This window comes from Podarcis melisellensis (genome assembly GCF_964234715.1).
Source record: "Podarcis melisellensis genome assembly, chromosome: 3".
NCBI lineage: Eukaryota > Metazoa > Chordata > Lepidosauria > Squamata > Lacertidae > Podarcis > Podarcis melisellensis.
The window spans coordinates 60227084-60244756 of NC_138530.1; the positions used below are offsets into that span (position 1 = coordinate 60227084).

The 17673-nt window shown below is 42.5% G+C and overlaps 1 protein-coding gene across 11 annotated transcripts in view; it reads right to left on the reverse strand.

Moving 5' to 3' along the window:
* The window catches only part of LOC309366541 (uncharacterized protein), a 94335-nt gene that overhangs the window by 25498 nt on the left and 51164 nt on the right, over window positions 1–17673 (reverse strand). For 5 of the 11 annotated variants that reach the window (XM_081905253.1, XM_081905254.1, XM_081905255.1 and 2 more), the window contains exon 3: window positions 13060–13148. The exons of 2 other annotated variants lie outside the window; for them this stretch is intronic. In XM_081905253.1, coding sequence (XP_081761379.1) covers window positions 13060–13148 — 89 coding nt within the window. Of the gene's footprint in view, window positions 1–2812; window positions 2944–12811; window positions 13149–17673 lie in introns of those variants that run through there. 4 more of the 11 variants (XR_014166731.1, XR_014166732.1, XR_014166733.1 and 1 more) reach the window with 2 other exon arrangements.

Sequence of the window (17673 nt, forward strand, 5' to 3'; positions counted from 1 at the left end):
ACATATCATGGTAAGCCCAACTATGGTTTAATGGGACTGTGTGAAAAGTAGGGCTCCTGAAAAGTTCAGCAAAGAATAAATCTTGGCTACCGATAGTAGCAGGGACGCGGGTGGCGCTGTGGGTTAAACCACTGTGCCACTTGGGCTTGCTGATTGGAAGGTCAGTGGTTCAAATCCCCGCGATGGGGTGAGCTCCCATTGCTCAGTCCCTGCTCCTGCCAACCTAGCAGTTAGAAAGCACGTAGGTACCGCTCCAGTGGGAAGGTAAATGGTGTTTCCATGCGCTGCTCTGTTTGCAGCTGGACTTAACTGTCAGGGGTCCTTTACCTTTACCTTTTACCAATAGTAGCTAAGGACAGATCTTTAAAATGATCCTAAGTTCAGACAACACACTACACCAAACCTTGACTTGGCTACCACACCACAATGAGCTAAAAGGACCAGAGAGACGCAAAGCAGCTGCAACCCTCATCAGGAGCTAGCACCTTCTTGTTAAGCAATGGCTTGGATTGGCATTATATGTGAACATGGCTACTGGCGCTGCTTCAGCAAGATGGGGGGAACACGGCATCTGTAGAAAGGAGACATTGCACACACCCATCTGCCCAAGGACCATTGTCTCCTTTGCAATTATTGTTATTTACAGTTCTTGAATGCATTTTTCTAAAACATGGGCACAAATCTTTTTACTAATAAAGAAACCAAATCCAACTTAAGCTAAGGTCCATTGATTTCAGTGGGTCTACTCTGTATATGACCAATGTTGGCTACAATCCAACATCAATAGAAAGACTGTTATATAAAATGCCTTTTGGTCCCAGACTGGTGCACCAGGCAGCTCAAAATGCTTTTAAAAAACCACACAATGCAATTTTTAAAATATGACCACACCGTGGTTAAAGGTAAAGGTAAAGGGACCCCTGACCATTAGGTCCAGTCGTGACCGACTCTGGGGTTGCGGTGCTCACCTCGCTTTATTGGCCGAGGGCGCCGGCATACAGCTTCCGGGTCATGTGGCCACCATGAGTAAGCCGCTCCTGGTGAACCAGAGCAGCGCACGGAAACGCAGTTTACCTTCCCGCCGGAGCGGTACCTATTTATCTACTTGCACTTTGACATGCTTTCGAACTCCTAGGTTGGCAGGAGCTGGGACCGAGCAATGGGAGCTCACCCCGTTGCAGGGATTCAAACCGCGACCTTCTGATCAGCAAGCCCTAGGCTCTGTGGTTTAACCCACAGCGCCACCCACGTCCCTACACCGTGGTTACAAATGCCATTAAAAGACTAGAAAGGATTTACAATGTTCCTCTAAAAAAAATGAAGTTCCACAACTTTAGCCCCTTAACAAACAAAACACCTACTACTTATAGTCATCAAACTAACCTCCAAGGATCACAGAATCGTAGGCAGGGCTGAGCTACTAGATTGAAGCATCCAAGGAGCTCGTATGACTAAGTGATAGGCTACTATGATTGGAAGCAGTATTACTCTCTTCCCAGTTGTCAGATGCCAGTATCTGTGCAGGAGACTGCTGATGACATGCAAGCTAATTGCTGGACAAAATTCACTGAGTTCCTTTGCCGGTACAAATCAATTGTGATGGCACTTTGGCAAACAAATATAAACAAAATATTTCAGTACTGTGAATAATAAAGGAATGTGATGATTGTGCACAGTGAGGTCTTTTGCAGAAAAACAACATATCCTTAGAAGAAAAAGACTAGGTGCTAAACTTTTCCAACCAGCTGATTACACAGAGATTTAGGAAACAAACCATCACAAAGAGACAAACATATGGAATGTAGGCTGTGTTCCAAGAAAACTGCTACATAATTATGTTAAAATTTACATTACCAGGGCAAGCGACAGAAAGGAATATATGTCAGAATCCCACTGCAATGTGCTACACAGAGGAAAAGCTTTTTCTTGGCAAATAGATGAGTTGTAAAGTAGCTTAGTGACTGGCTTGTTAGTCAGTAGAAAAGAGAAAATCTTGCAGCATTCCTTCTAACAGCAAACTCAAGTGTTATGTGCCACCAAGCTTGTACCCAAAATGGGACTGGCTAGGAATAGGTTCAGCATCTTAAAAAGCAGAGACATCACTTTGCCAACAAAGGTCTGTATAGTTAATGCCATGGCTTTCCCAGTAGTGATGTATGGAAGTGACAGCTGGACCATAAAGAAGGCTGATCACCGAAGAATTGATGCTTTTGAATTATGGTGTTGGAGGAGACTCTTGAGAGTCCCATGGACTGCAAGAAGATCAAACCTATCCATTCTGAAGGAAATCAACCCTGAGTGCTCACTGGAAGGACAGATCCTGAAGCTGAGGCTCCAATACTTGGGCTACCTCATGAGAAGAGAAGACTCCCTGGAAAAGACCCTGATGTTGGGAAAGATGGAGGGCACAAGGAGAAGGGGACGACAGAGGACGAAATGGCTGGACAGTGTTCTCGAAGCTACGAACATGAGTCTGACCAAACTGTGGGAGGCAGTGGAAGACAGGAGTGCCTGGCGTTCTCTAGTCCATGGGGTCACAAAGAGTCGGACACGACTAAACAACAACAACAACAACAGGAATAGGTTGCTGTCAAGAGAGCTTTACCACGCAGAGCTTAAGGGTGATCTATGAGGGCTTGCTTGCTTTGTAGCCTTTTTCCTGGATGTTCCTAGATACCAAAGGCATCCTGCTATACAAGATTCCAAGGAGGCTAGCCATCCAAGGATTTTTATCCAAGAAGCTTTTTAGCCCAAGGTAGAATTAATGGGCATAGGATGGCAATAGCTTTGGCAGAGAGAGACTAGAACTCACCTGCCAGACTTGACATTGACACCCCACCACTTCACTCTTCCCTGCCACAAATTCAGAAAAGGAGCCATGAGCAGACAGGATTCCAGATCTAAAGGCCACTCATCTCTCCGTGTGGTACTGGCAGACTTGTGATGAATGGCAGTATTAAGTTAATCAAGTGATGAAGTACATGAATACTGTTCTTTTCTCACATTGGATTGTTGCATGCTGAGAGCGTGATCCATCAGCTGCCTTGAGGAGAGGGAACCCTTCTCGTATGGCTTCCCCCCACCCCACCTCTCCTTTGAACTCACATATGATGATTTCTCAAGGAGAACCAAATTAAATATTACACACTAATGTTATCAAAGGCACACTAATAACTATTAAAAAATGAATTCTGGGCTTGTATAAAGAGCAAAGTAATTTTCCTTTATATTGGGATGCTCTATCATGCCTCTGCAGCTGCTTTCCAAGGGCTACAAAGCTTTGTTTCATCAGAATTATCTCTTGATTTATCTTTAACCAAATTAGATTCCTGCGTTTTCTGTCTATTTTCTTGTTGCTGGCTTCCTTAAGTAGCAGAGCAATTCTCAGCAGAAGGATCGGAAAGAGAAAACTCATACCGTCTGGCTCCAGTAACCATATCTCTATTACCGCTCCTGCATCTATCAAAATTAGCTCATTTTAAAGTACATAAAATCCATTTGCACAACTGGAGAATCAAATAAACTCCCTATTTTTTATTTTAAATAAAATTCTTTATTATCCAGGACTTTCTGTTATCGTATGGTTTCCAAGAATGTTCATGTAATATATATCCAGTTACTCTTGCCTCAAGCAACCTTTAAAAAAAAACAAAGAAGAGAAAACCATTTGCCATGCCAATATCCAAAAACAAAATACACTCTTGGGCAGAACCCCTTTCGCACAGAAATAAAGATCTTTCTGACCAGTATATCATTATTCGGTGTATTATAAAATATTATCCTTAAGAATAGCTATGGGTGAATTCATCAGTGTTGACTTCTCTCAGTTTCTTATTTTTCTAATCTTATGCTCTGTTCTCTGCATTTCCCAACATCACTTGGCATTTTATTACTATTTTTAAAGTCCTCATGAAAATTCATCAGCAATTTCTCCTAATATACACATTTGCATGTGCAGTTTTGCCTAATGTATACATTTTCACAAAGCAATTTCCTCTGATACAATACATTTCTGTATGTCATTTCTCTAATACAGGGGTAGGCAACCTCAGGCCCAGGGGCCGGATGCGGCCCAATCTCCTTCTCAATCCTGCCCTCAGACGGTCTGGGAATCGGTGTGTCTTTACATGAGTAGAATGTGTCCTTTTATTTAAAATGCATCTCTGGGTTATTTGTGGGGCCTGCCTGGTGTTTTTACATGAGTAGAATGTGTGCCTTTATTTAAAATGCATCTCAGGGCTACTTGTGGGGCATAGGAATTCGTTCATTTTTTTTTCCAAAACATAGTCTGGCCCACCACATGGGGTGAGAGATGGTGGACCGGCCCATGGCTAAAAATGGTTGCTGACCCCTGCTCTAATATGTGCATTCTAAAATATGTGCATTTTTGCACACATTACTTGGGTGGAGAACTGCATTGCAAATTTCAGAGAAGTGTGGATTTAAAGGATGGCAGCATTTGTCCTATGGTTTTCCCAGTAGTAATGTACGGAAGTGAGAGCTGGACCATAAATCAGGTAGGTTCACTTTTAAATTCAATTAAATATGTCCAACCATCCTCACTTAAGAAGACTTATGGATCAGATGAAGGGTCTAGTAGTGACCAACCAGCTGCATGCAGAAAGCACCATTCTTTTTTATTTATACAAGAATGTCTGCACCTCTTTGTCATGGGAGTGCAAGGGAAATGAAGAGTGGAAACAAGACAACAAACTAAAATGTTAGAATTCAACAATAGAAATTCATTGCTTGTGGTCATGTTTCAACAGTATCCTCTAACTCAAAGGTTTGCAACCTTTTCAAGTCCACAGATCCCTTGACCAACTACATTCTTTCTGCGACACCCCTGTGGGCCTCAGCAGCCCAGTTATGTCACCCCTTGCCTGCAGAGCTGACAGCCCCTCACCCTTCTTCAAACACCCTCCCTTGTGGAGTGTTCCCTCAGCCTCCTCTCCTTTTCCCTCTCTTTGGGGGTCCTCCAGGCAGCTGCTGCTGCTGTCCCTGGTCTCTTAGCTGTCCTCCTCCCTGCCCCAAAGAGAGGTGCCTCCCAGAGGCACCATTCACCTGTGCAGCTTATAGCCAGGGCTGTTGCAACAATGGCTGTGCAAGCTTTTGGGACGCAGAGATGTGAGAGGGCATCAGAGGAGGGAGGGAAGGAAAGAGGGACAGAGGCCAGTGTTCGCCGGGGCGCCTCTGACCATCATTCAAGGCACCCCAGGGTGCCACAGCACACTGGTTGGAAACCACTGCTCTAACTTATCAATGTACAGAAATACGTAACTTGGAAGCCCATCTGCTGCAGAAGGTTTGGATTCTGCACCTATGACATACAGCTAGAAATCTGCCAGTGCCCAGCCACTCATGCTTCCACTATAAATACAAATGGTGGAGCATGTCAAAGACCCCTGAAATCTGGTGCTGACCTAGAGCTTTCTCTCAACTGGATGTCAAATCTATATATTCAAGCCTGTTGTAACCTTTCTGTATTGGGAGAACGAAGGATTTCCAACTATCTCTAATTATGCCTTACTTTTTGCTTTCTCTTCCAGTCTTTCTTTGTGGTATCTCAGCAGATGGGAGGGTTTGGGAAAGTAGAGAGAACAGCAGGAGACAGGAGCAAAGCGTCAAACATTGAGGCAAGAGAGGAGCTGAAATAAGAATTCATGGAGGAAAGAGACAGGAGCAGTGATGTAAGGGACTGCAGGAGAAGAGCAAAAAGACAAGTGAGAGGCAGAAAATGTATTGCTTGGAGAGAGAGGGGGAAAAAACTAGTTCAATGGGGGAAGAGAAAGGGGTTAGCAAGTGAAACAGTTTAACTGAAAAGAGCTTCCAGCTGCAAATGGGAAAATTCAGAGATAGAGAGATCAAAAGGTGGACATATTAAAAGACCAAAGAGTTAGGACATCAGCTTTTATAACAACTAATAATAGCAATGAAGTCTTGCTTATAAAAATTAACACATGATTGTTTGGTATGTAATATAAAGATGGACAGACGGATAGGAAAAAAAATATTTAATCTATTTCCATACTGTCCTTTGTAATGAATAACCTCAGGGCAGTTTACACATATAAAATTATTCAAACTACAAAACACAATAGCAAATTGAAAACCAGTACTAAATTGCATGTTCCCCTGGTGGCTCAAAGTCAGAACCTGAGCACTTCTGAGGAGTGCAGTAAATCCATGTTTGTGTGATCTGGTCCCTTGGGGCTGAAGTTCAATAATGTACTGGTTCTTTTATGTTATAATGTATAGTACTGGTTTTGATCAATTGATTTTATGTCATTTTGTTTTAAATATTACCCGCTTCAAATCCTTCAAATGAAACAGGTTTAAAAGCTAACACTGAGGCAAAGGGAAAGTCTAAATAGGTAGCATATGTTGTCAATAGATTGTTCGGTTGTTTTGAAGAGAGAGAGATGCTTTTGCCTGAATACAACACCCACTGACCTTGAAATATTTCCCCTTCCAGATAGAGATCCAGACCCTGTCATGAAGCTTACTCATGGACCTCTGGTCAGTTACTGTCTGTCAGTCTAAGCTAGCTCTCAGCCACTCTTAACTCCTTGGATGGAGGGCAGGATAAAGATTAAATCAAATATAATAAATCAAATCAGTGTTCATGGAATTTGATTCTTCACATGCTCTAGATATGCTCTGGATATGCAGCTGGCATCCTGGCTCAGTCTGGTCTCCAGCACCACACAGCATATGTACCTCAGGACCTAATGCACCCCAACCTTTCACCCTTTTGCAGGCCTAGTTCATACATTAAAAAGATTTAACATGGGAAACAGCATGCAGGGAAATAGCAAGTAAATATGGTGTACACATGAAGACTAAATACCTGGGAGATTCTCCGCACAGAATTATTCTTTCTTCCCTCTTCCTCACCTCATCCAAACATACCTTTTGAGGGATAGGGGATTGGTATGGACATTCTGCCTCATTTCTTGTGGCTTCCTGCCCACAACTGTGTGAATAGGATCAATGCATGAAGCAACAAATAAAACATCAGGGCATGTAAATACAGAGTGAAGCCATGGTTTCCCCATGTAAGCTTCTCTGAGAGCAACAGAGCACCATACACTTCCATTGCTCCCGGGAGGACTTGTTCCATGCTATTGAAAGCCTGTGACAGCAAGAAGAGCCACATGCTGCGTTCTCCAGGCTGTGAGCAGCTAAGTGATTTGTGCAACTTTTTTAAAAGAAAAGAAAACCAATTAACAATGGATAGAGGCAACTGGGGCCTTCAGACCACGGATAAAGGGATCCACAAGACTTCAGACTCAAAAGTGGACTATAGTGGGCTTGTGACCTGATCCAAATCACAACCCATCCAGATTGGATAAGGTGATTCTCCTTTGAAATCCACGCTCTGCATATTCTTCCATCCATAGTTTGTTGTTGTTGTTGTTTAGTCATTTAGTCACTTCATGACCCCATGGATCAGAGCACGCCAGGCACTCCTGTCTTCCAGTGAGCACTCAGGGCTGATTTCCTTAAGAATGGATACATTTGATCTTCTTGCAGTCCACTGGACTCTCAAGAGTCTCCTCCAGCATCATAATTCAAAAGCATCAATTCTTCAGCGATCAGCCTTCTTGATGGTCCAGCTCTCACTTCCATACATCACTACTGGGAAAACCATAGCTTTAACTATATGGAACTTTGTTGGCAAGGTGATGTCTCTGCTTTTTAAGATGTTGTCTAGGTTTATCATCGCTTTTCTCCCAAGAAGCAGGCGACTTTTAATTTTGTGACTGCTGTCACCATCTGCAGTGATTATGGAGCCCAAGAAAGTAAAACTCTCACTGCCTCCATTTCTTCCCCTTCTATTTGCCAGGAGGTGATGGGACCAGTGGCCATGATCTTCGGTTTTTTGATGTGCTTAATTCCCTCCTCCTCAGCATGAAGAACAACTGCTGCCTTATCATGGTTCTCTTGTTGTACACCTCATCCACATACTCTAAAACACAGGCAAAGGGCTCTTTCATCCTATTCCTTAATTATTCTGGGCTAAACTACACATGATAGGAGCAGGCAGTGGGAGACTTGAGCAGTGGGAGACTCTCCTTCCTTGGAGGTTTTTATGAAGAGATTGGATGGTCATCTATCAGGGATGCTTTAGCTCTGACTCCTGCATTGCTGGGGGTTGGATTAGATGACTCTTGGGGTCCCTTCTAACTCTACAATTCTGTGATTCACCCTTGACACAAACTTCTGTTTTCCCTTTCCCCATAGTCCATAGAGGTCATTTAAAAAGCATAAGAACAGCTTGCTGGACCAAAGGTCCATTTAGTCCAGCAACCTCTTTTCCCAGTGGCCACCCATATGCCTGTGGGAAACCCATAAGTTGGTCCTGAGCTCAAGAACACTCTTCCCTTCCATGGTTGCCAGTGACTGGTATTCAGGAGCACGGCTGTTTCTGACCATGGAGGCAGAAAATAGCCATCATAACTAGTAGTCAATGATAGTCTTAATCCCCCATGAATTTGCGCAGTCTTCTTTTAAAGCCTTCCAAGTTGGTGGTCATCACTGCCTCCTGTGGAAATGATTTCCAAAGTACTTAACTGGAGACAAGCTAAGTACGCATCTCTGTTGCCTCAGCTTCACTTGTTAACTCTGGAGCTGTTTTAAATGCTGGTGGGCAAAGCAGCCCAGAAGCTTTGTGAGTAAAATGGTGGGGGGTGGGAGCAATTCTCCTGCACTGGTGGAACCTACCTACACAATTTAGAATCATGCATAATCCCATGATTATGGCCTATGGTCCTTTTGGAAATGAGTTTCAGGCCAGGGCCCTAACCGCTGAGCGTCAAAATTGAGTGTAAGGCCTGGTGCCAAACCTTGGCAAGCACCAGTTCCAATTAATCCCCTTGTGCTCTCTGTCATGGTTTTTGACATTACATTCGTTCGTCATCAACTGTTACGTTTGCCACTGCTGCCCAAGGAAAATATTCCAGTGCGTCAGGAAAGAGGCCGGGAGAGAAAAGAAAAATAGGTTTCGGGTGCCTGACTGACATGGTTTAGCCAAGGTTCTCTCCAGCGTCCCTCCTTGTTCACATGCAAAGTGAGATATAATCTCTGCTGAGATGAAAGCTCCAGAGAGCTGATAAGATATGATGAAATGTTTAATGGCCTTGTTTGCGCTGTCCAGTCTGATAGCAGAAAAGAGAGGCTCGTATGATAAAATCTTAAATCCATGAAAGTAATTGCTTCTGACATCGCCAACTATGCAGCAGCCTGCCCAAAACACTGCGCCTCAGATACAAATTCGATGGCTAATGAAGTGCGAAGAACACAGTGTTAGATACAAATTAAAGCCTACGTAACAAAAAGCAGCCCGGGTTTCTCGTGGTTTGTTGTGTGTGTTTGCGCATTTTAACTCCCTTGTTTTGTGCAGAAAAGAGATAAATAATCTGTTGGTAATAATTGCCCTTTTATATTTTTAGCCAATGCTGTCGCCTTGTGATTAACAGCAAGGAATGGCCACAGGGCAACTCATCTCCAGTAATGAAACCCCCACACTCTCCCCAAGAACTTCCTTGTGGAGGCTTTTTATAGATTTTTACATGGTCGAGGAAATGAACTGTAAAAAATGAACTGCCTCAAAACTGACAAATCATTTAGCATTTCCTTAGTGTCTTGCATGTGTGTATGAGAGAGACACACAGAGAGAGGGGCAGAGAAGAGGGGCATGAGGGGTATTCTGCTAATCTATCCCTTCAGTGCAATGGCCCCTCCAGGGCTTACACACACACACACCCTTGCACTCAACCCGCACCCTCCCATATCTGCTCTAGAGGATTGAGGAAGCACCTACAACAGATTTAGTGGTGTGTGGAGAGAAAAGGGGGGGAGGTTTGCTTACACAATTAGAAATACTTGCACTGACAGAAGTACTTACTTCGTCCTGCGTTGAAGACAACCCTAAATATTTCCCCGCTTTCTCATCTTGTATCGACATAACCAAGAAGGTTTTGCCACCCAAACAAAATGATGCACTTTTCTGCTATTGGTTGTCTAGTTGGTGAGCGGGTGCATGGGTGATTTTCTGAACTTATACCCCTCCTTTCTCCAATGAGCTGAAGGTGGTACTTGTGATGCCTTGTCCCTCCGTGTTAACCCATACAACATTAGGAGGTCGATTAGGCTCAGGTGCAATGACCTCCCCAAGGTCACACAGAGTTTCATGACCAAGCAGGGATTTCAACCATGGTCTTCATGTTTCTAGTCGCACACACTAACCACTATAAGGCACTGTCTCTCACAGTTTTCCTTCATTGAGTGGCTTGAGAGAGTCTTTAAAAAATCTTCCAAAAAGCAATGGGATGTTCTTGAATCCACAGAACAGCCTGGTCTTGGGCAGACCCACCAGTGAGAGTGTGCAGAGTCCGTGGTGCTTTCTCAAACCATCAGAGATCACCTGGAGGTTCTGATTCATAAACTGGCACCTTATACACATGGCTGCTGTGACTTCATCCATCCAGGGTTTCATTACTTGAGTCACAGTAATTCAGGTGGAAGGCTCCAGTGGAGGGCTCCAGTTCATGCTATTGGCACATACCACCATGTGATCCCTGCTGCATCATGGCCTTCAAGATGCTGCAGGTGATCACCTGGGTCTGAACCAGATGTATATATGTGTGATTTCTTAATTAGCTGCAGTGCATAGGACAATAATTCATTTTTACATTTCAGTTTGTTAAAAAATATCCAAGATCAACCTGATGCAGGGAGGAATGTTGTGACAGCGTGAACATTTGCACGCTGGATTTTTAAACTGGTTTAACTGGTTTAAAGAAGTGTTGGCTCTTTCTTTTTCAAGGCATTATTTCACTGCTCCATCCCTTCCTGCTACTTCCTTCCATGCCAGAATTGACATACCGGTATTTTGCTTCTAATAAAGTACTCCCAGTTTTTAAGAAGAGGGATACTTGGAGAAGTTCACTCCTATATGCATTTGCATGGCAGTAAGCCCTATGGAACTAGATTTCGGCAGTAAGCCCTATGGAACTAGTTTCGTTCAGAATATTTGTTTTCTTGTTTTCCTCCTCTAAAAACTAGGTGTGTCTTATGATCAGGTGCGTCTTGTGGAGCGAAAAATATGGTATAATGAATTGAAAAAAAATGTTTAAAATAACTTTTGTAAAAACAAGCAAACAAACCCAGAAGCCTTTTATTAAGAATTGTAGGTACCGACATTCCAAAGGAACAGAAAAGACTTCTCATGTATGTGACAACAGCAGTGCAGATGCTACTAGCCCAGAGATGGAAAGAAGTTCCTACCAGAGAGGAATGGCAAATCAAGCTGTTGGACTATGCGGAAATGACAAAACTTAGCAGGATTTTAATGACACTTGTAATGTAGCAAATATTATGGATAATATGGAAAGATATAAAATATGGACTATGAAATAATATGCAGTTGAGAAGGTGGACAACAGGATCCATGGAGGGGAAGGTGGGAAGTCCAGAGATTTGGAGAAATCTCTAAATAGGGATATGTAATTTGGATTGTTAATTCTATATTTGTAAAATCAAATAAAAATTATTATATATGTAAAAATGGAGGCTTGGGCGGTGGTGAGTTGGGGCGGCACCTTCCCATTTCATATTGGGTGCCGCCCCAACTCACCACCGCCCAAGCCTCCATTTTTACATATATAATAATTTTTATTTGATTTTACAAATATAGAATTAACAATCCAAATTACATATCCCTATTTAGAGATTTCTCCAAATCTCTGGACTTCCCACCTTCCCCTCCCCTTCTTGAATGTACACTCTGTAAAATGGAAGACCCTGCAATATGAGGAGACCAATCTTATAGCACACAGTAAACCCAAGTGGAGGTGACGATCTTCTTGTCATTGCCCCAGTCCCACCCTTGAAACTACAGGAAAGAAGGAGACACTCTAAACAGAACAGGAGGAGAGAACTGCTTTCTACTGGGCTCATTCACAGGGCCGTCTTAAGCATATGCAGCGCTGGGGAGCAAAGATCCACCCAGCAGCCCTAGTTTGCCCAGAGTTGTCAACCATTTTTTAGGGGGGAACCCCAAAGTTGTTGGCTTTTTAAAAGGAAATAGTTGTTTACCTTTAGAACCTTTAGAACGGTTGTGGGACACAGGAAGTCACAGCACCAACCAAAAGGGGTGCCAGTACCCCACACACAGGGGCGTGCAAATGGGGGTGCTGGTTCCATGCTGGGGAGGACAAAATGTCGGGCAGCACGCACAGTCGCTGCGCTGTCCACCCGCTGCCTCCCCCCACATGGAGGTTAACTGTTTCGACTGCGCATGCAGCACCCGGAGCGCCGTGTAACGTTGTGGGCACTGTGCAACGCATCCTGTTGCGTGCGCCAAACTGCGGCTTCCTTTGCTGGCTTTTCCTCTGTCAGCGCACATTTCCAGCACCATCCAACATGGGGTGCCAGTGCAGAATGATGGGAAAACCCGTACAAAGGATTTAGGGGGATCACAGGGGGAAGAGAGGGAGGAAAGTCCCATTGTGGTCCACTCATGCAATTATTTAATTGAATATCACCCTATGTCTGCATGTCAAGCTGCTCTTAAAAGGACAGCTACAATGGCCACTTGAAAACACTACTTGGGCAGAAGGTGGATTCTTTTAAAATCATAGGCCACCCACAACAGTAGCATTTGGTGGGGGGAGGCACTTAGCATTTCTCCCAACGCTGACAACACTATGGCTAGGTAGAGGAGGAAAGAGGTGAGGTTGGTGTGGTGTGAACACACTGGCATGAGCACCAGTTTGGCTGCACCAGTGTGTTTGCATTGTGCCAACCTTACTCAACCCTGCCAGCACCAGCAATGTCAGTAGTGGGAGGTCATGTAAGTGCCAGGACCTTACCCTGCCAACAGTGCTAGCTGCAACCCAACATGGAAACCCTATGCATAATCCTACTAAATCTAGTTGGTTTAATAGCAGTATTAGGCTAGCAAGATCTTGTGAGATCTTCCTGAAATCTCACAAGATGTCATGAGCTCTGTAAGATCTTGCAAGAGCTCAGTGAGATCTCACAAGATCTCACCAGAATCTGCCATCGTTGCTGCCAGGCACCGCTGCACAATCCAGGTGAGGGAGGCTTGGGGAGTGGTGAAATTCTCGGCATGTTGTACGCTGAAAGAAAATTATATGAAAATGATGTACTGGTGGTATTTGACTCCTAGTAAGCTTGCAAAAATGTATAAGACAAGTGCAAATATATGCTGAAAATGTAAGCAAAAGGAAGGCACCTTCTATCATATGTGGTGGATCTGTAAGGTTCTAAAAGCATTCTGGGAAATGATATACAGTACAGTACTTAACATTTCTGTGTACTGCAGAGATTATGTGAATATTTGGTGGACCTGTATGATGTATTTAAATAATGACCCCTATCTCAATACCCTCACCAAAACAATTATCTGGAAGTAGCTTTCACTAGTATTTTCCACATTTGTTTTCCTCACCCATGACTCACTTCATTTTTTCCCTGTTACATTTTTCCTTACACTTAGAGGTCAATGCTTTTTTATTGGGGGGTTTTATAGACTCTCTCTCTATACACACACACATGCACACAAACATGCACACACAAACACATTCAGTGTTGTAAAATACATTTATGCTTTTTTAAAAGGTGATCCCCTTTGATTTATAAAACAAGCAGCTTTTTAAAAAAGTCAAACATTAAAAATCTGCATAGAGTTATATAGGGTAGCAGTGTTAGAAGAAGAAGAGGAGGAGGAGGAGGAGAAGGAGGAGTAGTTTGGATTTGATATCCCGCTTTATCACTACCCGAAGGAGTCTCAAAGCAGCTAACATTCTCCTTTCCCTTCCTCCCCCACAACAAACACTCTGTGAGGTGAGTGGGGCTGAGAGACTTCAAAGAAGTGTGACTGGCCCAAGGTCACCCAGCAGCTGCATGTGGAGGAGCAGAGAATCGAACCTAGTTCACCAGATTACGAGACTACCGCTCTTAACCACTACACCACACTGGCTCTTGGCACACCAAGATGTTAGATGTTCACAACCAGTGCTTTTTTCCCCCTGGAATCGTTGTATTTTTGTCCATTTACTGTATTTATTTTTCCCGATTTGAACTATAAAATGGTGGTTTTCTTGAGTCCAAATGAGAGTTTCCTAAACATTTTTTTTAGGAAAAAGCAGTGTTCACAACTGTTATTACCTTGAGCAGTGCCCTCATCAGAAGACCCTGTGAGATGTCAGCAGCACTCAAGTTTTAAAGTATTAGAAAGTAGTATTAGAATAGTGAGTACACAGGTGTTCAGAGGGCAAAGAAGAGCAAATATAAGGTAAAGAACAGCAAATTGAAGATAAACAGATGGGTGTTCAATGGTGTATATCAAAGTTCCATCTGCATGCTGTTGTTCCATAGGCACATTATAGACTTTGCCTGATACCGTGTGAAAGAAAAATACTCACGTTGTCCGGAACATTTGTTTTTCTGGCACAACAGAAAGCCTGTGGTGGACGTCTAAGCATAAAGGGGCAGGGGAGTCTTTAAAAAAAGAGAAATACTTTGATTAGAGCTGACCCCACACTTTAATTTCCAGTTTCATCTACAGTGAAAACTGATTCGCTTTTCCATAGATATTACTGGCAAGCCCCCTCAAGATGATCTGTTTGTTAGTTTTGTAATTTTAACCTGCTTTTGAATAGTATGGCACTGCATTAACATTTGGTCAAATGTCAGTACGCAAATCTGATGGGCTGTGTTGATCCATGTGATTTTATTTACTGAAGTTCAGAGATGTCTTTATGGCATACATCACCGTGTAAAGGCATCTAATTTGCTATGTCACATCTGATTCGATCTGCCGATACATGATCTGATTTGAAGAAAATATTGCAATAAATGGGAACAGAATCAGGGAGTGTGTGTTCTTTACACATTACACTGAACACAGGTACAAGCTATCCCTATACATGTAAAAGTGTTTGTGTGAAAGTACACACTTCTAGATTTATACATTGTTGTTATTAAGTTTTACATACCACCATTCATCAAAAGATCACAGGGTGGTTCACAATATAAAAATACAAGATAAAAGCACAGATAAATAGTTAGAACAAAAACTACAAAACAAAAAACCCCACTCCCACAAACACATTTAAAAGACTGTATAAAATTAATCAGCCAAAGGCCTGGTTGAAGAGGAACATTTTCACCTGGTGCCTAAAGATATGAGTAGGGGTTGAAAATGAGACAGAAGCCCAGAGTCAGGAGTTGTGTAAGGCTCAGGATGAAGCTAGAAGACAAAAATGTTTATCTTTGGCAAAATTGCATACCTAAATATGTACATTAGGAAAAATGTGCACTAGGTGTTGTTGACTTGTTGTGAGGACAAGCTACTGTGGAAATGTGAAGAACTGCATTTACAGATAGGATAAACGAGAAGCTGAGAAGAACCTAAACTGACAAATGTGTTCATCCTTTCTGAGACTGAACCCTCCGTCTGAGATTCCACAAAGCTCTGCCTTTATTCTTCCCCTCGTGCCTGTTTCCACAAAAGGGTGCTATTTTATCTCTACATAGAATCATAGAAATGTAGAGCTGGAAGGGACCCCAAGGTCATCTAGTGCAACCCCCTGCAATGCAGCAATCTCAACAGGTAGTCTCCCATCCAGTTTGAAACCATACCAGCCCCTGCTTAGCTTTGCAGATGTGGTAGCACTTTTATTGCTGCACCACTAGCTACAATGGACACAGAAACAGCTAGTACAGCTTTTCACATGGAATGCCATACTCTTTCAAATAATCATGCAGGAAAATTAATGCTGACCCTTTATTGATGTGTGCAGAGAACCAAGAGGCATGATTGGGCCAAAGCAGTTCAACATGCTCGCCATAGAATTGTCCCTGAGCTAAACTCCAGGGGCGAGCCTGACTATAGTTCAGAGTACTGATGTCATGAAGATTCAGCTTTGATCATTTCTGAAAAACTGTCACTTAGTGAGCTAGTCCAGGGTGTCTAAGCTAAAACTGTCACAGCGTTTGAACATCTTGAATCATTATGCACATTAACCTTGAGAGTTATCATGAAAGAGCATTTGCTGATGCACAGATAACCACAAGGTGGAGAGGGAGGGAAAGTGTAACAGAACACGGGTTCACGGTCATGTATCATTCAAGAATGCTCATGCTGTAGATGACTTGGCTAATAAAGATGCAGAGAAGATTTCCCAAGGTCTCTAGGACAAATTTGCCATAAGATCTTTCAAGATCATTGTGGGTAACACCATCAATTTCATGAAGAAGCTTTAGGCACAATTTAGCATGCATACCATCCACTGGACTTTACTTGTCTGTGACTTAAATGTACATTCAGAGGACATTTCAAATGAGGAAGTGGAAGAAAAACCTCCATGGTTCCTATATAATCTCATGCCAGCAAGTTCAGACAATGCCTTGTGTTTAGCCACCCATAAAATTTACCTGGACATTTAGCTCGTTATGTCCCCAGCACTGCTGAGTCTAACTAAAAACTGGGATTGCTAAGTGGCAGACAGTGATCGTAGCTATTAAACATACCTTTTATTTAAGTTGTATCTCACCTGTCTGCCTATTGGACCAAAATAGTAACGATAGCTATAATTAAAACTGAGGTTTGTTACATAGAAGGATATGCATTTTTCCTGATTCTGTTGCTGTTTCCCTGAGTGGTAAAACAGAAATAAATATCAGGAACACCCAGAACAAATCAAGAATATCAGGAACGTCACTTCAGTCCAGTTCTGTGGGTTTTTTTGCCTTGTCCCCGAACTCCAAACTCGTGACTCCCAAGCACTCTATCTGCTGCCAAGTATCTACCATTACTTGCCTGAAGAGGGATCTCTTTCTTGCCTCCCAACATCTGCTTGTGTGTGATAAGTGGGTACAGGACACCGTCCCAACTAAGTAAATTTTTTAATTAAAAAAACCAAGCAATTTTGGTTGAATTGTGGTTCTGTCTCTTCCAAATCTTAATAAAAAATTCTACCAGTCATTTTGAAAGTTGCCATATTTTGATAACCCTGTTCATAAGCTACTCTAATGATCATTCTATATTATTTCAGGATTTCAGACATTTTGTGCCAACCATCTGTTTTCTCAAGATACTTTACTTTTTTCTCCTAAGCCATTTTCATGCCTGTGTGGAAATATACATGTTGAAGAACAATGCTTTACACACAACCTCAACAAGTAAACAAACTATGGTGCAGTGTAACTGCAGCACATACATGTGCAAAGAAGGGGGATGATTCTAGACCTTTAACTGAAGTAAGCTCTTTAGAGTATTCAAGAAATGACAACACACAAGGAAACAGCTGGAATACAGATGTATTCCACAGAAACTGGCTGACAGATGCCAGGAAAACTGGATTTGTTTGGCTAATTCTAATCTCAGGGTTCAGAATCAAACTAAAAGAATCACATCATACTTTTTTGTGAATGTATGTTCATGTACATGTAAGTTTTAAAACTGTTTTTAATGTTGTATTCAAATTGTAGTAACCCACTCAGGGACTTTAGGGTGAAGGGAGGGTAAATAATAATGTAAAGGTACTATTTTGAGCCATCATCCAAGTTTCTTGCCTCTATTATTCTCAACATGAGATAATATTTCCTCATATTATGTTGATCTATGTTAATTGTGGG